This window comes from Podarcis vaucheri (assembly GCF_965113315.1).
Source record: "Podarcis vaucheri genome assembly, chromosome: 17".
In the NCBI taxonomy this organism is placed as follows: Eukaryota; Metazoa; Chordata; class Lepidosauria; order Squamata; family Lacertidae; genus Podarcis; species Podarcis vaucheri.
The window spans coordinates 32,961,219-32,982,011 of record NC_138755.1 but is presented as its reverse complement, the minus strand read 5'-3'; the positions used below and the strand labels follow the sequence as shown (position 1 = coordinate 32,982,011).

The following is a 20,793-nucleotide window of genomic DNA, read 5'->3' as shown; positions in this document are numbered from 1 at the left end:
TGGTTCTGGTGTCGGTTTTTGTGGGGAGGGCTAATTTCCAGATGTCTGGCAGGCGGGACGTGTCGTCACGCTTGTTCATGTTGTGAGGGTGTTTCTCTATCTCGATGGCTTCCATGATTATTCTCTTGTGGTGATGTTCCATGTTAAAGAGCAATTTGGAATCTGCAAAATTAATTTCGTGTCCTGTTTCTTTCATGTGTTGGAAAAGAGAGGAAGTTTTTTCTTCTTTTTTGACGGCATTCTTGTGTTCTGCGATACGTGCATTTATTCGTCTGTTTGTTTGTCCAATGTACGTGGCTGGGCAGACTTTGCAGGGTATTTCATAGACCCCTTGGTTTTCCAGCTGGATTTTGTCTTTTGGGTTTCTGAGGATATTGGACACCAAAACCTGCATATACTGTATTTATATATATTTTTATATATACTGTCATTATATTATATATATATATATATATATATATACACACATACAGTGGTGCCCCGCAAGACGAAATTAATTCTTTCCGCAAGTTTTGCCATCTAGCGAATTTTTCCTCTTGCGAAGCACGGTTTTAACGGTTTAACAAAGTCGCAAGACGTTTTCGTCTTGCGAAGCAAGCCCATAGGGAAATTCGTCTTGCGAGGCAAATCGCAAACGGAAAAACCTTTCGTCTAGCGAGTTTTTTGTCTTGCGAGGCATTCGTCTTGCGAGGTACCACTGTGTATATATATATATATATATATATATATATATATATATATATATATGCTTTCGTAGATTTTCACGGGTACAGGAATGCAGGTTTTGGTGTCTTCGGGTGTCTTCCCGTGTAAGAGTCGGGGTGTCTGTGCGACGTTTCGACGAGGTCTCACTCGTCATCTTCAGGCTGGTGCTTTCGGCTTCTTGTTCCAGTAACAAGAAGCTGAAAGCACCAGCCTGAAGATGACGAGTGAGACCTCGTCGAAACGTCGCACAGACACCCCGACTCTTACACGGGAAGACACCCGAAGACACCAAAACCTGCATATATATATATATATATACACACACACTGTATTATCCACAAATGCATATAGTTTGGGTGGAAGAACTGAGAGGCCCAATTATTATCCTTACAGTGGTGCCTCGCAAGACGAAATTAATTCGTTCCGCGAGTCTCTTCGTCTAGCGGTTTTTTCGTTTTGCGAAGCAACCCTATTAGCGGCTTAGCGGATTAGCGCTATTAGTGGTTTAGCGACTATTAAAGGCTTAGTGGCTTAGTGGCTAAAAGGCTATTAGCGGCTTAGCGGCTTAGAAAAAGGGGGGAAGGGAAAAAAATCGCAAGACTCGCAAGACTTTTTCGTTTTGCGAAGCAAGCCCATAGGGAAATTCGTCTTGCGAAGCGCATCGAAAAACGGAAAACCCTTTCGTCTAGCTGGTTTTTCGTCTTGTGAGGCATTCGTCTTGCGGGGCACCACTGTATTTGGACTCAGGAGGCAGGGATGCATGTGATAGGATGTTGGAAGCCTATGCATTACTTTGCAGTTTGCATAATCCCCAGCTCCTCACCCCCATATGACCTCTTTGGGTTTTCAGAGAGAAGAGGAGTACATCCCTTACCCAAGCATCCATGAGGTGAGTCGCAGCAAAACCAACCAAGATTTGAGTTCAAATTTATTCGTTTTTTTTAAAAAATGAGGTTGGCTCACGTACGCCCTCAAATTGTGGATCAGGTGTTAGTTTGAACTGACAGCATTTAATGACTCCAAGCTTTCATTTGTCTTTGTACTAAGAGTTGTTAGGAGACCCCCTATTCCTTTTGATTCCTAGAGTTCCCTGGGAAGAGGGATTGGTTGTTAAGCCACTCTAGGAATTGTAGCTCTCTGTGAGGAATAGAAGAAGAAGAGTTTGGCTTTGATATCCTGCTTTATCACTACCCTAAAGAGTCTCAAAGCTGCTAACAATCTCCTTTCCCTTCCTCCCCCACAACAAACACTCTGTGAGGTGAGTGGGGCTGAGAGACTTCAGAGAAGTGTGACTGGCCCAAGGTCACCCAGCAGCTGCGTGTGGAGGAGCAGAGACACGAACCCGGTTCACCAGATTACGAGTCTACCGCTCTTAACCACTACACTACACTAGGGGTCTCCTAACAATTCGCAACATCCTTAATGGAACTGCTGTTCTCAGGATTCTACAGGGGAAGCCATATAACTGTTTAAAGTCGTATGTTACTGCTTTAAATGTATAGTGCAGGTGGCAGCTGTGACTGGATGGCCAGACCACATTCTACCATTTTTTAAACGGCTTCACCAGTTCCTGTCATTTCCCGCCTGAACCTGTCCTACTATTAAGATCAATATTTGATTTGCTTCTCTGGGTGCTCGTACTATGTTTTTGATGACAGGGGAAAGCTCATTTTCTGTGGTAGACTCTGACCAGAATAGAATCTGAATTTGATTTTGAAGGTTTACTTTTGTTTCAGATGTGTGTGTGCATGTGAAATTATAGTTTGGATTCATTTTAATATTTTTGTGCCGAAAATGCAACTGATCTGTAGAAAAGATTTGTAACTGATCTGTAGAAAAGAGTTTACAACCTGAAAAAGAGACAATGCATGTTCTTTTGTAAACAAAGAAAATCTTTAATAAAAACTATTTTTTTTATATAAAAAAGAGAGAAATCAACAGATCAAGATTTGTTCTGTTTTGATCCTCTGCTCGTGTCTGATCCTACAACATCTCTCTTTCTGGACAGGTGTTACGGAGAGGGTGGCCCTACCCTCTCATTATCTTACCCCAGTTTGGGGGCTATTGGATCGAAGGGACCTCTCACAACCTTCCCATCTCAGGCCCAGAATTGCATGACCTGCCATCCCCTTGCAGTGGCAAAGTGAAGCTGGAGTGTGACCCAACAGCCAAGTTGTACCGCAAGCACTTCCTGGGAAAGGTAAGAGAAGTTCTGTAGCTCCTGACTGCTCATCTGCTACTGAGCTGGGTTCAGGGTCCTTGTATCCATTTACAAAGCCCTGAACAACTTGGGTCCTGGGTGCCTTAAGGGGGTCACCTGAACCCTTATATCCTAAGCTAGATCACTGAGCCCATCTGAAGGAGTGTTTCTGGTTGTCCCTTGAATTGGTGAGGCTTATTTGACGTCAACATGAAGATGAAACTTCAGTCTTTGTGGCCCACTGCTGGGGACATACAGCAGGCACCTTCTGAACTATGGCCTTGTCCATACTTCCACTTGTGCTGTGCCTAGAAAGCATGGTCTGAGCGGTTCTCACATTTGAAAGTTGCCCACTTTCCAAGTGAAACCGCACTATTTAGCAATAGATTGGAACAAACGGGAACCTGGGGGAAACCCGAATTGCCATTTGTTCCAACTGAGTGCTAAAGAGCGGTTTTCCCCAGGGGGAAGCAACAGGACAAGGGGAGGTGTGGAAAAGCCCTAACTTCCAAACGTTTGCTGAAAACATTTATTTTATTTTATTTTTTGCATGCAGGGCTATGCAGACAGTCTAGGAAAACGTTTACCATAATAGTCAGCTGGTGATCTGTTTTAATGCTGTGTGGTTTTTATTGTATTACACTTGCTGTAAAGTGCTTTGATTTTTTTTTTGGAATGAAATTGCGTCATTAAAATATTTTAAAATAAATAAATACTATTATTTTATTGGGCACACAGGTTTTTAAAATTTATTATATTCGTTGCCTGCCCTTCTCCTTGAAGTCCCAGGGTGAGTTACATGTAGAAAAAACTAGTACAATAAAACAAAACAAAGAAAAACAGTCCCACTGCAAAATACCATACATATCAACAAAACCAGATTTCAACCAGGGGAACGGTAACAACCTGAGTACAGTTGCCAAAGGCCAGGTAGAAGAAGAACATTTTCTGTGATCACCTAAAGCTACAAAGAGATGGTGCCAAACACATCACAATTACCGTTTATTTCCGTGTATAAGTCTAGGTTTCCCCCCTAAAAAATAATGTCAAAAATTAGGGGGTGTCTTATACACGGATATATCTCCCCCATTTTCTTAAATCTGAGACCCCCAAAATAGGGGGCGTCTTATACATGGGGGCGTCTTATAGACGGAAAAACAGTAATTTGCTAGTTTAATTGTTAATTATTGGTGTCTTCTGATCAACTTAATATTTTGTCAATTAATCGATGAAGATCAGTTTTAATCAATTAGGTGTGCCTTAAGGGCACACCTTTTATTCCAGACTATTTTAGAACCAGTATAAAAATGAACCAAACAGAAAATACTATCTTATGAAAGTATTTATTTACAAAAACACTAATTTCATTTAAAATATCCAAGTGGTATACAATAATTAGGGACGCGGGTGGTGCTGTGGGTAAAACCTCAGTGCCTAGGACTTGCCAATCGTATGGTTGGCGGTTCGAATCCCCGCGATGGGGTGAGCTCCCGTTGTTTGGTCCCAGCTGCTGCCCACCTAGCAGTTCGAAAGCACCCTTAAGTGCAAGTAGATAAATAGGTACCGCTTTATAGCGGGAAGGTAAACGGCGTTCCGTGTGCTGCGCTGCCTCGCCAGAGCAGCTTCGTCACGCTGGCCACGTGACCCGGAAGTGTCTTCGGACAGCGCTGGCCCCCGGCCTCTTAAGCAAGATGGGCGCGCAACCCCAGAGTCGGTCACGACTGGCCCGTACGGGCAGGGGTAACTTTACCTTTATACAATAATTATATGTACAATGAAAACCACAGATCACTGTGGAAGAGGGGGCAGCAAAAGCCTTGTTTCTATATGTTGGAGCATCCATTGTATCCTAAGTATGGTCAGCTCAGAAGGGGATGGACGGGGAACAGACACAGCATGGAAAATAGAAAAATGACATAAAAATGGCAGAAGCTATATCCCTGAAAATACCACCAGTATTCAAAGATTGTGTCCGTGATGCTGGAGAGAGGCAGTGAACTCATGACACACCCTCAGCGCACACACCTGCATTACTACATACAAAGCAACATGCCAATGCCTTCCGCCCCAATTCAGCCTACTAGGACTTCCCCTGTCTCCTCTCATATTACCTCAAGGCAGTCCAGAATTCAAAATATTACATGTGCCCAGTGGCTGCTAGAGGAGGAAAAGAGTCTCTTGCTTCTACATCCCTTATTCCAATATCTCTTTTCCTCAGGAACATCATAATTTTTATGCCAATGACACAACTTTGGGCTACTTGGTCCTTTCCGTGAAGTATGAACAAGTCGAAAAGCAAGACAACCTCCGCTTGCTTCTGAGGTAAAACAGCCCTTTGGTTCAAACCTTGTGAAATGATTGCACTTTTCAGGTGCTTCTCTATCTCTCAATGGCTGTCTTAACTAAGCTTATTTGCAACTTTTCACACACACAAAAAAGTCACCAGAATTTTAGAACTGTTTGCAAATCAAAATTACATTTAAAAATAAATAGGAGGTGCTGCCAATAATCCCTTGACTATTAATTTGGCAAGTGCTTGTCTTCCTCACCCCACCCAGCACTGCCTCCAGCACACTTTAAAAAAAAGAAATTCCCTCATGTTTGCTTTGGGAAAAGTCCACAACTGTTGATGTTTGAGAAGGCTAACAAGTCTTATTTGGGGCACCCAATCTAATATATATTTTTTTTAAAAAATACTTAAATTACTGCTTAATATACCACTTGATTACCAAGCTTTATTTGCAGCATATATAACAATTATAAAAAGAAGTCCGTGGATAAAATAAATTAAAATTTATCCACTCAGTGGGCAAAATAAAATTAAAATTGCCTGCTGCGTTGCCAAAGGGTATAGACCCCTTCTGGGTGTAAAGCTACCCCACTGATAGACAGCTGATTTTGGGTGTCATGAAAGTGTGGGGAATTATTAGCCATTTAATTTACTGTATTTTTATTGTAAGGGAAGTAGAGAAGGGCTGGTGCGATTTTTCTGTCACAGATGCCAAAATAACTTTGCTGGCTTTAGGTACTGTGAACTTTGGGGTACAGTGGTACCTCAGGTTAAGTACTTAATTCATTCTGGAGGTCTGTTCTTAACCTGAAACTGTTCTTAACCTGAAGCACCACTTTAGCTAATGGGGCCTCCTGCTGCCGCTGCGCTGCCACTGCATGATTTCTGTTCTGATCCTGAAGCAAAGTTCTTAACCCAAGGTACTATTTCTGGGTTAGCAGAGTCTGTAACCTGAAGTGTATGTAACCTGAAGCGTACGTAACCCGAGGTACCACTGTACTAGGGAAGCTGGAGTTGTTGCTGCTTGGTTTCCTTAGCATTTATTTTGTTTGTTTGTTTGTTGCAGGTCTCGAACCAGTACCAAGCACGACTTGATTCCTATTTCTTGCCTGAATGAGTTTCCCAATGCTGTCCAAATGGCAAAGGTACATTGTTCCAGGTCTAGCACCTTTACTGTTAGTTGCTGGGTTCTTTTTGCCTTGTAATCCTCCGATGAACCAAATCTGATTCCTTTCAGTTACTTGTCCAAAGAAAAGGTTCCATTTTGCTAAGTCACCCATTCCAGGCAGCATAAGTTAAACAGTCTCAAATTTATGTCCTAAATTTAAATTTATATCCCACTTAATCAATTTTGAATCCTTGAGTACTAGCCTATGAAATCAACTAGAAAATAAATAAGTTGGGTGTGTGTGTGTGTGTGTGTGTGTGTGTGTGTGTGTGTGTGACAAATCCCTTGCAAATACAGGACTGTTGAAAGGTTAAATTTGCAAATGTGAATTTTCACGCCATGTTAAATAACTGAGGCTCATCCAATTGGTGTCAGTGAAAATGGTGCCTCAAGTCCCTGCACTGGAAGTGTGTTAACATCTTTTGCTTGTCCTCCTGCAGCTGCTGTGTGAGGATGTGAATGTTGACCGCTTCTTTCCAGTGCTCTATCCCAAGGTAGGCTCGCTGTAGCCCCATATGCAAACTCTCTCTTTCTCTGCCTGTTATTACTTCTAACTCTGGCTGTTTCTCCGCCTCCTAGGCTTCCCAACTCATTGTTGCATTTGATGAACATGTCATCAGCAATAACTTCAAGTTCGGAGTCATCTACCAAAAACCTGGGCAGGTAAACCTCTTTTCTTATGCACACTCAATGCCCTTTTCTATCATAGGCTATTTGGGGAGTCTGGGCAAGAGCTTCCTTATGTCCTCTTGTTCCCCTCCATCATGTCCAGTGATCCTCCATTCTTCCTTTCCGGTACACCATCACTCCTTTTTGGCTAATCATCTCCCCTCCTTTGTCCTCCCCCCCCCCCAATCCTCCCTCTGGCTTCAGCAACTGGGAAGGGGAGCACTTGGAAGTGACATGCAAGCAACTAGGGAGGAGAAAACAAGCTGTAGACATCACCTGAGAAATGTCTCTTTAAGTCCCTGCTGAAAGGACCCCTTTAGGGCAGGGGTCAGCAACCTTTTCCACTTCTCTCAGACCATGTGTTGGGCCGGACTATATTTTGAAAAGAAAAATGAAGAATTCCTATGTCCCACAAATAACCCAGTCTACTCATGTAAAAACACACTGACCATCCACAGGCCAGATTGAGAAGGTGATTGGGCCGCATGCGGCCTTGGGCCCTAGGTTGCCATAGGCTATGGCCTATGGGCCACCACTGACTAATATCTGTTCAGAACCTATTCAGCTTATCTTCTGCTAGTGTCAAAGATACACACAGTCTCCACACCTTCCGCTCTGGCAAACAGGGATTGTGGCTTTTTTAGGAAGGTGAAAGGAAAGGGGAGAGAGTGTGTTTGTTTGTTTGTTTGTTTGTTTGTTTGTGTGTGTGTGTGTGTGTGTTTGTGCATATGCACTCACATGTGCAAAAGAGACCTTTACTGTACTGGTTATTGGACTCCAGGATAGGTCAAGAACTCGAATGGGAAATGGTGGCCTTCAGTTTTCTGTTTCCTTTTATATAGACCACAGAGGAAGAAGTCTTCAGTAATACTGAAGAGAGTCTGGGCTTCTTAGAGTTTTTGGATATCCTTGGAGACAGGATCCAGTTGCAGGATTTCCGTGGGTGAGTACGTCTGCTGTAAAAACCTAATGGTTTGGAAGCTGTCTTTCTTGGCCCATTTTTCCTTCAAAGACTCTTTCATCGCCTTAATAGCAGCAGATAGCAGTGGCCCTGCCTGGTCTCGTCCTGGGAAGTGGCAGTACCACCACCAGGAAATTCTAGGCCTCCTACCCGCTTTCACACACCACTGCACACACCAATTACCACAATTCATTCTGTGAATTGTATTTCTGCCTTTGATAAAGCTGCTACCGTTGTTCATGGTATCTCTTCTTCTGCCTGTTCCCCTCTCTCCTTCTCCTTCTTGCCTTATGCTGATCAGCTTCCGAGGTGGCTTGGATGTTACTAGAGGTCAAACAGGATCCGAGTCTATCTACACACATTTCCGGGGCAAAGAGATCATGTTCCATGTCTCTACGATGTTGCCCTTCACAGAGGGAGATGCCCAACAGGTACCGTGGGGACCTATGGAGGACACAATATTGAATAAGCCTCTAGAGTGATGGCAACGGACAGGTAGCTACTTTAGGGTTGATGTGACAAAGGGAAGGTTGTTGGAGCAAGTTGTGATTGGAAAGAAGAGGCCATAATCTGGTCTGGGGATTGCTTGGTGTGGCGATCACACAGGGTCCCCGGACGTTTGATGGTCTATTGACCCTGTGCCACCACTGTAATTGCGTTCTTCGCTGCCACCAACCCGTTTCTCACGGGTACACACGGAGTCCAGTCAGTTGGTAACATTAACAAATAATCAAGTTTATTTTATAGGCATGAACAAGCTTATGGTTTCAGTTAATTTTTCTTGGCAGTTTCTTAATCTTAGTTCCTTAACTGTCTTATTCGTTCCTAACAACTTCAAACTGATTATCCCAACTATCTATCTGACTCCACCTAACAATTGCTCTCACTCTCTCACCACACAACTCAACCAACCCACAGACTATTCTCCCTCCTCCTTCTTCAACTCCCAACTCACAACTGACTTTCACACAACTCCAACTCTCACTCTAACTCCTCCTATCAGTTTCCACTGGCCAATCACATCACACCCATTTTTAACCCTTTCCTTATGACCCACCTAGGAGGCAAGCGCCACACTTGGGTTGACAGTTTAAATGGATTGGAGTTTAAGATTGGGGTGGGTGCTGTGGACTTGAGTGGCCAAGCTGGGCAGCTTGCATTTGGGAAGCCCAACTCCCCTCTTAACATGTTCCCTTGCGTGTTCCCTTCCAGCTTCAGCGGAAGCGCCACATTGGGAACGATATTGTGGCCATTGTCTTCCAGGACGAAAATACTCCCTTTGTCCCCGACATGATTGCGTCAAACTTCCTGCATTCCTATGTGGTCGTGCAGCTCCACCACAGCGCCCTGGGGGAGACTCTCTACAAGGTAAGTCCACTCAGTCAATACTCTGCTACTTTCACGATGAGTGCAAGAGAGTTCTGCTGCAAGGCTAGCAAACCTCTAGGCTCCTCTGGCTGGCCCTTGGGAATCTCCCCAAGCCACACCCCCTTCCCAGCCACACCTCTCACTGGCCGTTCTTTGCACCTTCCTTGAGTGCTAATGCTTCTTGCTTGCCTCATTGGTGGATAGAGGTAAAGGTAAAGGTAAAGGGACCCCTGACCATTAGGTCCAGTCGTGACCGCTTTATTGGCCGAGGGAGCCGGCGTACAGTTTCTGGGTCATGTGGCAAGCATGACTAAGCCGCTTCTGGCGAACAAGAGCAGCACACAGAAACGCTGTTTACCTTCCCGCCAGAGTGGCACCTATTTATCTACTTGCACTTCGACGTGCTTTCGAACTGCTAGGTTGGCAGGAGCTGGGACCGAACAACAGGAGCTCACCCCGTTGCGGGGATTCGAACTGCCGACCTTCTGATCAGCAAGTCCTAGGCTCTGTGGTTTAACCCACAGCGCCACCCACTGCTCCCTAGGTGGATAGAGAGGGGTGTCTAAATGTGCCTAGACTCTAGCCTACTGTACACAGGTAAAAAATAACAGTTGTTGCTGTGCCTGCTTTAGCCACTAGCCCTGCTACCTGACCGCCCCAACATGTGGCCCATGGAAGGTTGTGCAGAAAGGAATATATCTCTTGGGCTGAAAAGGGTTTCCCATCCCTCCTGTATTGCACTACAGCACTTTAAATCTTAGCCCACTTCTTTTTTTTCTTTTAACTTTGCATTGGTTCTCTAATCCTTGGCTATAGTGGGGCGAAATTGTGGAGCACTAGCCAGTCTCTTGTCAGTAACTCTTTTATTTACTTACTTATTTTAGTGGAATTTACTCCCTGGTTAATCAAAAACCTCAAAGTGGTTTACTTTTCTTCCAGCCGGAAGAGAACAGGAATCAAGGTGAAATTTCACCTGATCACGTCTTAAGTCTTAAAATATGCAGAGCTGAGGCTCCAGTCCTTTGCTCCTCTATTGTTCTGTGTACTTTTTCTGATAAGGAGTTGTGTCATTCTCAGACGCTTTGAAGTGTGTGCATTTCCCTCTCTTATCCATGTGTAAGTACACATGAACCTTGGTGTACACAAGTGACACTCCTGGTAGCAATGACTCCTACTGGTGATCAAGTGTCCAAGCAGCACAATGACTTGGGAAAGTCAACTAAAGCAACCCAGATAATGACAAGCGTTTTAGCTTAACTTCAGTGCTATATTGGCAACCTGGACAAATACTCGAATAAATAACAGGAGGGGGTGTTAAGGTGATGTCACGGCCTGGCTTGACGGCAGAGGCACTGGCTGGGGAAACCCCAAGGGAAGAAGGTTCAGAGCCAGGAGACTGATGATGGGATGGCGATGAGTGCTCAGAGAGATCAGAAGAAGCAGACTAGGAGGAGGTGTTGGAAGCGGAAGAGGTAACAGGGTTTAGTGAGCAGGAAGAGGCTGGGGCAGAGAGCAGTCCAGAAGCAGAGGCAGGAGAGGAGGAGGGCCAAGAAGCAGAGATGAGGCAGGCTGCTGAAGAAGGACTTTGCAAGAGAAACAGGGCACATATGCAGTTCTTGCTTCAGGTCACCTACTCTTAATTTGCCGCTTTAAAGCAGACTGAGGTCACATCCATGCCATACCCTTAAATCACATGGCTTCCTCCAAATAACCCTGGAGCAAGTATTTTATATCATGTAGCCGTATTCCTAAACCAAATATACTGGGATTAAGTTATGGAAGGAATAATTAAAAAAAACCCCAGGTTATGGCCTTCTAAGAAACGCACTAGTAATATTATTCAGTTAACTTAAGGATAGAGTTGAAGAAACAGATTTGGAAATGGTTGGGGTTTGTTCTTTGTTTTTTTGCTAATTGCAGCAAGAATGATACTATGCCCAAACTAGAAAAGTGCTTGCTGTCCCTCTATAGATCACTGGCTAACTAAAATCCAGGACATGGCATGAATGGTTAAGCTAACAAATCTGATTTGTTAGAGAAGGAAGACACCATGAAAATATGTTTGTAAATAAATTGAGTTTATTTATCCAATATTATGATAAAGAAGGTGCAGGAGGCAGCCAATCCGTATCTATTGTTGAGGGGAAATTAAACAAATAAGAACACAGCAGGAAAATATAGCAATTAGTTTTTATGTGATATTTATTTGTAAAATAATGCAAGTGTTTAATGTATTGGAAATATAGGAAAGGTAGTAAGTATAACAGGCTGTTGGTAATGGAAATAGCTTTTATGTATTTTGATAGTCGAAAAAAGGAAGAATACTATGAATGCAATGATTATATGCACCTGGAGTATAATGTACAAATGTGCATTTATTTGCATTTTTGCAATGTTATAAAAGAGTGTGTGTGTGTGTGTGTGGCTGTATATGAGATGTTTCTAACATCCCATATCTTTTGTGCTCTCCGCTGATTAGCAGTTTCATCAGACAGCAGTTTAAAACTAACAATGTTTTAATATTATCCTAAGGCTGTAGACGAGCACAGACCCTGCGCAGTGGTCATTCTGTCTGTACTCTAAAACCACTCTGTCCCTTCTGATGGTTGCAGGTTTCTGTTACAGCCCGTGATGACGTCCCTTTCTTTGGGCCTTCTCTGCCAAATCCAGCAATATTCAAAAAGGTTTGTGTGCAGCCAGAAAAACAAATAAAGGCTTACAGGGCAGTGGAATTCTGGTAAAGTTTCCTACATTACGATCTATTTATATGAACCATTTTCTGTGCAACTACCTAGGGCTGGAAAAGCCCCAAACCTGTGACAGCCTGGGCTCTAAAATATTGTAGCACCTATGAACCTGGGAGCCATTTTTCCAGCTCAACTTGTGTTCTTAGATGTGGCTCTAGCATTCCCAATATTGCCACTGTTATCATTTAATATGTTCAGAAGCACCTAAAATAGATGCTGCCAGTTTCAATGTAAGCACCTTCTAGTATCAGTATACATCAGCTAAGAGGATTAATATGCATTTTCAGAAAAATTGTAGTACAGCATCGTCTACTTTGTCTTTATAAATAGGAAATGAGGCGTTGCCTCTTTAAATGAATCCATATGTAATAGATTTCCCTGCCTGTCAAAAGCTAAAGCGCCATAAGGAAAGATAGCCTTCATTTCCTATATGTCTACATACTGTAAAGGATTTTCTTTTCCTTGGGGACTGGGAGGGCATTTAGGAAATCATGAGTTTTTAGTCCCACATGTCCCACGTGGTTAATTTGAATGTATTCTTCATCTCTACAGTGCCTCTATTGAGGTGAATAGAGGAATATTCTTGTATCTGTGTTTGTTCCTGTGCTTTGGTATCAACATGCAATCTAAGTATTATCTTGCAAAGAAGTATCCTAGAACCTTCATCACTGTCCTTTGTGGCACCAAAACAGTTCTGGATATATCTATAAGGAAGGGTCTTGTAAGACTTAAATACTGTGAGTGAGCATTCTCCTCCTTCTGACAGGGCACAGAGTTCCGTGAATTTCTTCTGGCAAAGCTTATAAATGCAGAGCACAGCTGCTACCATGCTGAGAAATTTGCTAAGCTAGAGGTGAGTCGGTTTACTTTTATTTGCATTCATGTATCTTAAAGAGCAAAGATTAATATGAATACCAGGAAGTAACATATTGGTGATCAATGACAGGATGTGAAATGAAGTGCAGGTTCAACAATCAATTGTTGTTGATTAGTCGTTTAGTCGTGTCCGACTCTTCATGACCCCATGGACCAGAGCACACCAGGCACTCCTGTCTTCCACTGCCTCCCGCAGTTTGGTCAAACTCAGCTGGTAGCTTCGACAACACTGTCCAACCATCTCATCCTCTGTCGTCCCCTTCTCCTTGTGCCCTCCATCTTTCCCAACATCAGGGTCTTTTCCAGGGAGTCTTCTCTTCTCATGAGGTGGCCAAAGTATTGGAGCCTCAGCTTCAAGATCTGTCCTTCCAGTGAGCACTCAGAGCTGATTTCCTTAAGAATGGATAGGTTTGATCTTCTTGCAGTCCATGGGACTCTCAAGAGTCTCCTCCAGCACCATAATTCAAAAGCATCAATTCTTTGGCAATCAGCCTTCTTTATGGTCCAGCTCTCACTTCCATACATCACTACTGGGAAAACCACACCTTTAACTATACGGACCTTTTTTGGCAAGGTGATGTCTAAATCCAACCTAGGACTTTCTACACTGCAGCTGTTGCATGGGGAGGGGAAGGGTAATTCCTCCTGGTGACTTTAAACTCAAAATTACACTTTTAATAGGAACTGAAACTCCTACAATAGAATGAAAAGCACACTATGTAAGTGTGACAATCACATTCTAGCCACCCTGGGTCACCTTGGGGGAGACCTGGCCACAACAGAGTGTACTCCTCTCTTGTACCCTCCCATTCCCTATTTAAGGTACTCAGTGCCACCAGATAAGAGATTAACTATTTACCAGGCTGCCCTTATCAAACAGCCTCCAAAAGTTCCCTGGGGTCTCTGAACCCCCCTTAGGTAGCTGATGTTAAATATTCCCTTAGGAGCAAAATCAAATTAAAATTGGTTAATCACATCCACTTAGAATCATAGAATTTTAGAGCTGGAAGCGACCCTGAGGGTCATCTAGTCCAACGACTTGCAATGCAGGAATCTCTTTTTGCGCAACATGGGCCTTGAACCCACAGCCCTGAGATTGAGTCTCATGCTTTAATGTGAGTCCATAGAGCTACTGAAGCTCTATGATCCAGCTGATTATGTAACTTACCCACATACAGAGCTGCTTTATTTTCTGTCACTCAGCCTGATCTTTCTTCCTTTCTGATTAAGCGCGCACCCTTCCCTGTTTCTATCCTATTTGTTTTTTGAAACGTGTTCTCTTTCTCTGCTTCTGGAGCAGGATCGTACCCGCAGTGCCCTCCTGGAGAGCCTTTATGAGGAGTTGCAGATTCGTAGCCGCAGTATGATGGGCTTGGCCTCTGGCGACGACGACAAAATGGAGAATGGGGGTGGTGGCTTCTTTGAGAATTTCAAGGTGAGAGAGGGGATAGGTGATGCTTAGTATCTCTCTTCCGGTGTAATTTTGCATTTTCCCATTTCATGCTGCTCTGGTGAATATTGTAATAATACTTTGCATTTTGTCCATTGGAGGCATTTCACATACATTATCTTAGTCATCCCTACAACTGCTCTGAGAGGTAGGTTTTTTGCATTATCTCTGTATTTTAGATCTTGCCAGCGGGGTGCAGGTGGCTTAGAGATGGTAGCTTACCAAAAGAAGGAATTTCCTAGCTCTTAGATTAGTCTCTTAGCCACCATCCTACGCAGCTGTCAATATTTGCTTTTCAGAGAACAGATGCCAGCAGGCTACCTGCAGAGGAGGGGAAATCAGCCACAGGTTTGGGGCAGGGCAGATTGGGACTGCAGTTGGTGCCTTGTAAACTGGCCACCTTGCTGCTCAACAGTATACCTCACTAAGCTGGCTGAGGTGGTCTGTAATGTGGTGTTGGGTAACCTCAGTACATTGCTTCTGGGATAATTCGGTGTCCATACTAAGGACAAGGCCTTGATTTAGGCTTTACCTCACGGTATGATGGGTGGTGGTACTCTAGATGTTGTGGGGGCAGGGTTGAATTAACCCCATTGTAATGGTCAGACCAAGGGATGCAGGTGGCGCTGTGGGTTAAACCACAGAGCCTAGGACTTGCCGATCAGAAGGTCGGCGGTTCGAATCCCCGTGACGGGGTGAGCTCCTGTTTCACAGTCCCAGCTCCTGCCAACCTAGCAGTTCAAAAGCACGTCAAAGTGCAAGTAGATAAATAGGTCCACTCCGGCGGGAAGGTAAACGGCGTTTCTGTGCGCTGCTCTGGTTCGCCAGAAGTGGCTTAATCATGCTGGCCACATGACCCGGAAGCTGTACACCGGCTCCCTCGGCCAATAAAGCGAGATGAGCGCCGCAACCCCAGAGTCGGCCAGACCATTATCTGGCAAAGTTGGGTCTTGTAGTGTCATTCCCTCTCTGCCATTAGGATGGTCTACCCCCAGAGACATATGGAATCCAAGGGGTTCTGGAATGCTTGGGGGGTTTTTTCAGAAGCCAAGGTTGGCGGTCCTGTTGAGCTTCAGTGTTGCTATGGAATAGTGAGGTGCATTGAGCAGGTGACGCAATTACTCCTGAGTTCATTTTCCAAAATTGTGGAGCCTGGAGAGCTCACTGGGTGTCTATGGCTCTCCAAGCCATGAAACAGGATAAATGAAGTCTAGAGTACAATGGCATACAATCCAATGCAAAGTCGGTCAGAGGTGGGCTAGAGCACATAGTTGTGCCTACTGCAAAGAAGACTTAATTTGCTTACCCCATCACACCTTTGAGTAGCTAGCCAGCAGAGATGTGCTAAGGGGGCTGCCAACCCCTGTCACTGGGAATAGAGTTCCAGCTGTGACATATTTGCCAGCGGCTTTGAGAATAAAATCACCAGCTGTTGAGCTGAATGCTACCATTGTTACAGAGCTGGGTGAGGTGTCCAACACAACATCTTGCCCAATCTTGTGGTTGAGGTTTGAGGACGTGGGCAAGGTGTTTGCAGTGGTTTGTCCCACATGTGTGCTCAACATCTGGCCATCATGACTCATCTGAAGTACCTGAGCTCCTGGAGGAGGCGGTGATGCAGCAACTCCTGAAGAAGCCCTGCTTGAACCCCGAGGAACTTTGAGGACGATGGACCAGTCACTAATATTGGACTACCACCCGATCACTTTTTGGGATAAGGTGCTTGAGAGGGTCATCCAGCTGCAGACACCATTGGAAGGAACTGGTTATCTTGACCCATTTCAGTCTGGGTTTAGGTCCAGTTTGAGGACAGAATGGCCTTAAGCATCCTGATGGATGCGCTTCTTCAGGAGAGGGACAGGGAGAGTGCAACTTTGCCGCTTTTGCTTGATCTCTCAGCAGCTTTTGATGCCATTGACCACAGTATCCTCTTGTACCTTTTCTGCGAGTTGGTGGTTCTGCTCATATCTACAGTGCCAGGTCCAAAGAATAGTGTTGGAGCAGGCATAAGCAAACTTGGCCCTCCAGATGTTTTGGGACTACAACTCCCATCATCCCTAGCTAACAGCACCAGTGGTCAGGGATGATGGGAGTTGTAGTCCCAAAAACATCTGGAGGGCCGAGTTTGCCTATGCCTGTGTTGGAGGATTAAATGTCTGCCCCCTGGTGGTTGTGCTTTGGGGTGCCATAGGCTAGGGACAACGTGTGTGTGGTTTTTATGAGAGAGCTCTTCAGGAGGTTATGGGTTAGGTTAGCAGAAGCAAGTTCTGTCCACTTGGAAACAATACCTTGTTTGCCCGAGTCCTGTAGGAAGCCGGGCGTTTCTGAGCTCATGCCTGTTCCTTCCACTTCCTTCCACCCAGCCCACCAGCATCCTATAGTGCTCTTCATGATGTCCTTTTGTGTGTCTGTGAACGTGTCTGTCTCCCTGTTGCCCTTCTCTCCAGCGGGTGATCCGGGGCCGTAGCCAGAGCCTGGATACCATGGGCATAGCCATGAAGAAGCAGCACCAACAGCAGCAGCAGCAGCCATCAACTCCACCCAATCGCCCAGCTACTGCTGGCCTTGCCCTCAACCAGAGTGTCGCCGAAGGCACCAAGGCTATTGCTGCGGTAAGGTATTGGGGAGGTGGCGTCATGGAGTGGAGACCAGCATGTACTCAGTCGTTTGCCACTATCCCCTACTACTGTCAACCCGCTGCTCTTCAACATTATCTGTCTCCAGCTATTAATGTCTCCTTGTCTTGGTCGTGTTTTGTGGCTATTTTCTGTTGGGCTTCCCGCCACCCCATCTCTCTATGTTCATTTCCCTATCCTGTTCCTCTGAGACCCGATTCTATTCATTTGCCGATTCTGACTCTGAAAACAATTTGAGGAACAGGGAAAGCATTTAGGGAGAATCTGAATAAATTGTGCTATTGGTTTTTTTAATTGCTGAGCACTGCCTTGATGTTTTATGTGAGTGGGCGGAATATAAAAACTTTTACAGAGGAATAAAAGATGCTGATGATACCCTCAGAAATTTCACGTAGACATTTCACGTTTGGTCTTGGGGACAAGATGAATCCCTTTGGGACCCTTTAGCATCGATGCTGAGCAGTAGTTCTCCCGCAGCAGTTGTGGCATCAGTCCCCAAGGCAGGAATGGGACCCCCAAAACCCTATGCCACAGATTCCTAACACAGAACAGGTTATCCATAAGGGGTACAATGTTCAGTGATTCCAAAAGCTACTGAGAGACCCAGGAGAATTAGTGAAGTTGCGTTCCTGGCATTCCTCTCTCGGCACTGGTTATCCTTTGGAGTGACAAGGGTGGTTTATGTGCCAAAAACAGGCCTGAAACTAGACTGAATTTTAATTTTGAGGGAACTAAAAAAGATTCCATAAGAGCCCGCTTATAGAACCTCTCCCACCACCTTGTTGATGGCTGGAGAGGTTTAGGACAGTGTGTTTGTTGGGTAGAGCATATAGTGGTGCCTCGCAAGACGAAAATAATCCATTCCGCGAGTCTTTTCGTCTAGCGGTTTTTTCGTCTTGCGAAGCAACCCGCTTAGCGGATTAGCGCTATTAAAGGCTTAGCAGCTATTAAAGGCTTAGCGGCTAAAAGGCTATTAGCGGCTTAGTAAAAGGGGGGGAGCGAAAAAAAATCGGAACACTTGCAAGACGTTTTCGTCTTGCAAAGCAAGCCCATAGGGAAAATCGTCTTGCGAAGCAGCTCAAAAACAGAAAACCCTTTCGTCTAACGGGTTGTCCGTCTTGCGAGGCATTCGTCTTGCGGGGCACCACTGTACTGCTGACCTTACTTAGGATTGTTCTACCCAAGTATGCTCACCTCCTGACTACGGACCACTTGGTGGGAATCTGCAGCAAGTTAGTTTTGCCTGCCAAGACTTGACTGTTCAGTGATGGACTGCATGGCAGGGTGAGATGAAGCAGTGTCTGGAATGAAAGAACTAAAAGTGTTGCATTAGTGGCTCTTCCTTTGCTTGGCATTAATGTTACCAGTGCATTGGTGTTTTTCTAGTTCAGGACATCTTCTGATTGTCCAAGTGAGCATTCAGTCTTTTGCACAGGCACTGGAGGCACATGATGAGAAGGCCATTTTCGAGAGTCTGGAGTTGCAATTATAGTGTGGAAAGCATGCTTATGTGAATTTTCATTCTCAAGAGAGAGTTCTCAAGGTGAGACCAGCACAGCCACCAGAGATGCTGTAGACTGAACCTAGGACCTTCTGCATTCAAAGCATATGTTCTGCTATCCCTGAGCCATACATGCCCAACTCCCCTGGTGATAAGAAGCATGGCACAGAGTGAATTCCTTCTGCGCTGAGGTTCCTCTGGCATGACTGGAAGAAGTTGGCAAAGTCGATATCTAAGTAGATGTGGCTTACATCTTAAGCCCGCACAGTTCCAAAATTCTCAGTCGGATGTGAGTGCATTGTATGGTTTGGAGCAAGCAATTTAGTGTTTCATCCAGTGGTGGGATCCCATCAATCCCAGCCAGTGTAGTGCAATGGTGTGGAATGGTGGGACTTGTAGACTAGAGCATCTGGAAAGCCACAGGCTCCCCAGCCCAGATTTAATCGGCTCATTCGACAGCACTCTAAATATGGCACTTCAGAAAGCTGTATTTGTGATGAAGCTTTTCATTTCTTCTTTTCCCTGATCACTGCCGGGGATTTAGCAGGTTTTCCAAGCACTGGGTGGAACTCAAGTGTCACACTGTGATGAATGCACAAGCCTTCCATGTGCTGTTATGGGGGCTCTCACAACCCCTCAAGCCAGTTTTGGGGGCATTCAGGAAGGGATGGAAGCCCCATTGCGCAAGCAGAAGTCCTTGTGCAAGGCTCCTTTAGGTGAATCCATCCTTCCATGTCCGGAGAAGCCAGGAAAGGCATTGTCTCCTTTGGGTAATTCTGCAGGGAAAAGGTGATACCCACCATCTGCTGGAAGTAGGAAAAATGCCAAACAAATGTAAGGAAAGGGGGCGCTCTCTACTCCCCCCCCCCAGCTTTACTTTTTCTCCCTTCCTTTTTGGGCTAAGCTAGATATTGGAGTAAACATACAGCTAGTGCTGGAAACTGCCTTTAGATGTTTAGTCCCTGCTCCAGCCCCTGGCACACACTTTGGCATCCCTGGTAGAAGCTGCATCCCACATTGCCCTGCCCCTGCTCCAGATCTTCAGCTGCTAATTATGTAGGGAGGAAAACTCTTCTGGGACAGAGGGAGAAGATGTGATGGGTTCCATTTTGGGTAGCAGGTGCACATTTACTGTAATGTCTAGCTTAGCCCTCTGGGGCTGTACATGGCTTTACCTTGTGTTTTCCTGAGTCTTTATTTCCCCCTGTTGCTCTTTCATACATGCATTTCTGTCTACCGATCTTTCCATTTCTCCCTCCCTCTCCCTCTCTCATATGTGTGTCGCTCTTTCTCTCTCTTGGCTGTTTGTCCAACTTTGACAGCTCCCACATCATGCCTGGGCACCTTGTGACTCTCTGGACAGGCTGCAACTGTTAGCATGGGGTAGCAATGCAAGGACAGGCTCTGGAGCCCAGTCTTCCATCTTCCATCTTCCCTCTAGCTCTTACCTTTTCTGCATCCTCCTCTTCCTCTGTCTCTCTTTTTTTCCTACTGTCCTTTCCTCCCCTCTAGTCCTTTGCCCTACCTGGGAGAAGCCCGTCACGCAACCGAGGTAGCCGCTTCAATGGGCGACGCAGTAGTGCAATTGGCATTGAGAACATCCAGGAGGAGAAAAGGTACGGACTGGGCTATAGGGACTTGGAGGACTAGAGGGAGAGGGATGGCTAGGGTTGGTGGAGAAATCCGGTTTGCATCTATAGGCTAGCTTACCTAATCAGCACTTTCCTTAACAATAGGCAGACCAAACCACAGCTTCCCTTAAAATTTGCGCATCTCTGGACTTTGCAATGAAGTTCTCCAGTCCAAGTAGTGTGCACAAAAATACACAGCCTGAGGGGCTAAAGTGTGCGTATGAATGCATGAGTGAAAAGAACATGCAAAAATACTTTATATTAGGGAAAATTGCTTTGCAAAAAATGTGTATATTAGGGGAATTTTGCTGTGAAATTCTGGTGCATTTTCATAATTCCATTAAAATTTCATAAAATTCTGGTGCATTTTCATAAAATTCCATTGAAATTCCATTTACATACAAACTGGTTTTTCAACAACAACAAATAATCACAAACTGATGTGGAATTGTGGGGAACCGAAATTATGATGGGTGTGTGTGTGATGAAATTGAAGCCTAAATGGAGACACTGGATAAGACTCAAGGGAAGAGTGGCAGAGAGGAGGGACCACGTGCCTTGAGCCATAGGCACATATCAAAGACAAAGGAT

At 44.9% G+C, this 20,793-nt stretch overlaps 1 protein-coding gene across 8 annotated transcripts in view; it reads left to right on the top strand.

The window, feature by feature from the left end:
* LOC309521815 (rap1 GTPase-activating protein 1-like) overlaps positions 1 to 20,793 on the top strand; it is a 54,877-nt gene that overhangs the window by 27,985 nt on the left and 6,099 nt on the right. For 7 of the 8 annotated variants that reach the window (XM_082204766.1, XM_082204765.1, XM_082204764.1 and 4 more), the window contains exons 5-18: positions 1,556 to 1,594; positions 2,714 to 2,905; positions 5,124 to 5,227; positions 6,262 to 6,340; positions 6,804 to 6,857; positions 6,943 to 7,026; positions 7,875 to 7,975; positions 8,295 to 8,424; positions 9,206 to 9,361; positions 11,974 to 12,045; positions 12,875 to 12,961; positions 14,285 to 14,419; positions 16,882 to 17,046; positions 20,084 to 20,187. In XM_082204766.1, the coding sequence (XP_082060892.1) occupies positions 1,556 to 1,594; positions 2,714 to 2,905; positions 5,124 to 5,227; positions 6,262 to 6,340; positions 6,804 to 6,857; positions 6,943 to 7,026; positions 7,875 to 7,975; positions 8,295 to 8,424; positions 9,206 to 9,361; positions 11,974 to 12,045; positions 12,875 to 12,961; positions 14,285 to 14,419; positions 16,882 to 17,046; positions 20,084 to 20,187 (1,502 nt within the window). The remainder of the gene's footprint in view (positions 1 to 1,555; positions 1,595 to 2,713; positions 2,906 to 5,123; positions 5,228 to 6,261; positions 6,341 to 6,803; positions 6,858 to 6,942; positions 7,027 to 7,874; positions 7,976 to 8,294; positions 8,425 to 9,205; positions 9,362 to 11,973; positions 12,046 to 12,874; positions 12,962 to 14,284; positions 14,420 to 16,881; positions 17,047 to 20,083; positions 20,188 to 20,793) is intronic. The other variant, XM_082204767.1, reaches the window with a different exon arrangement.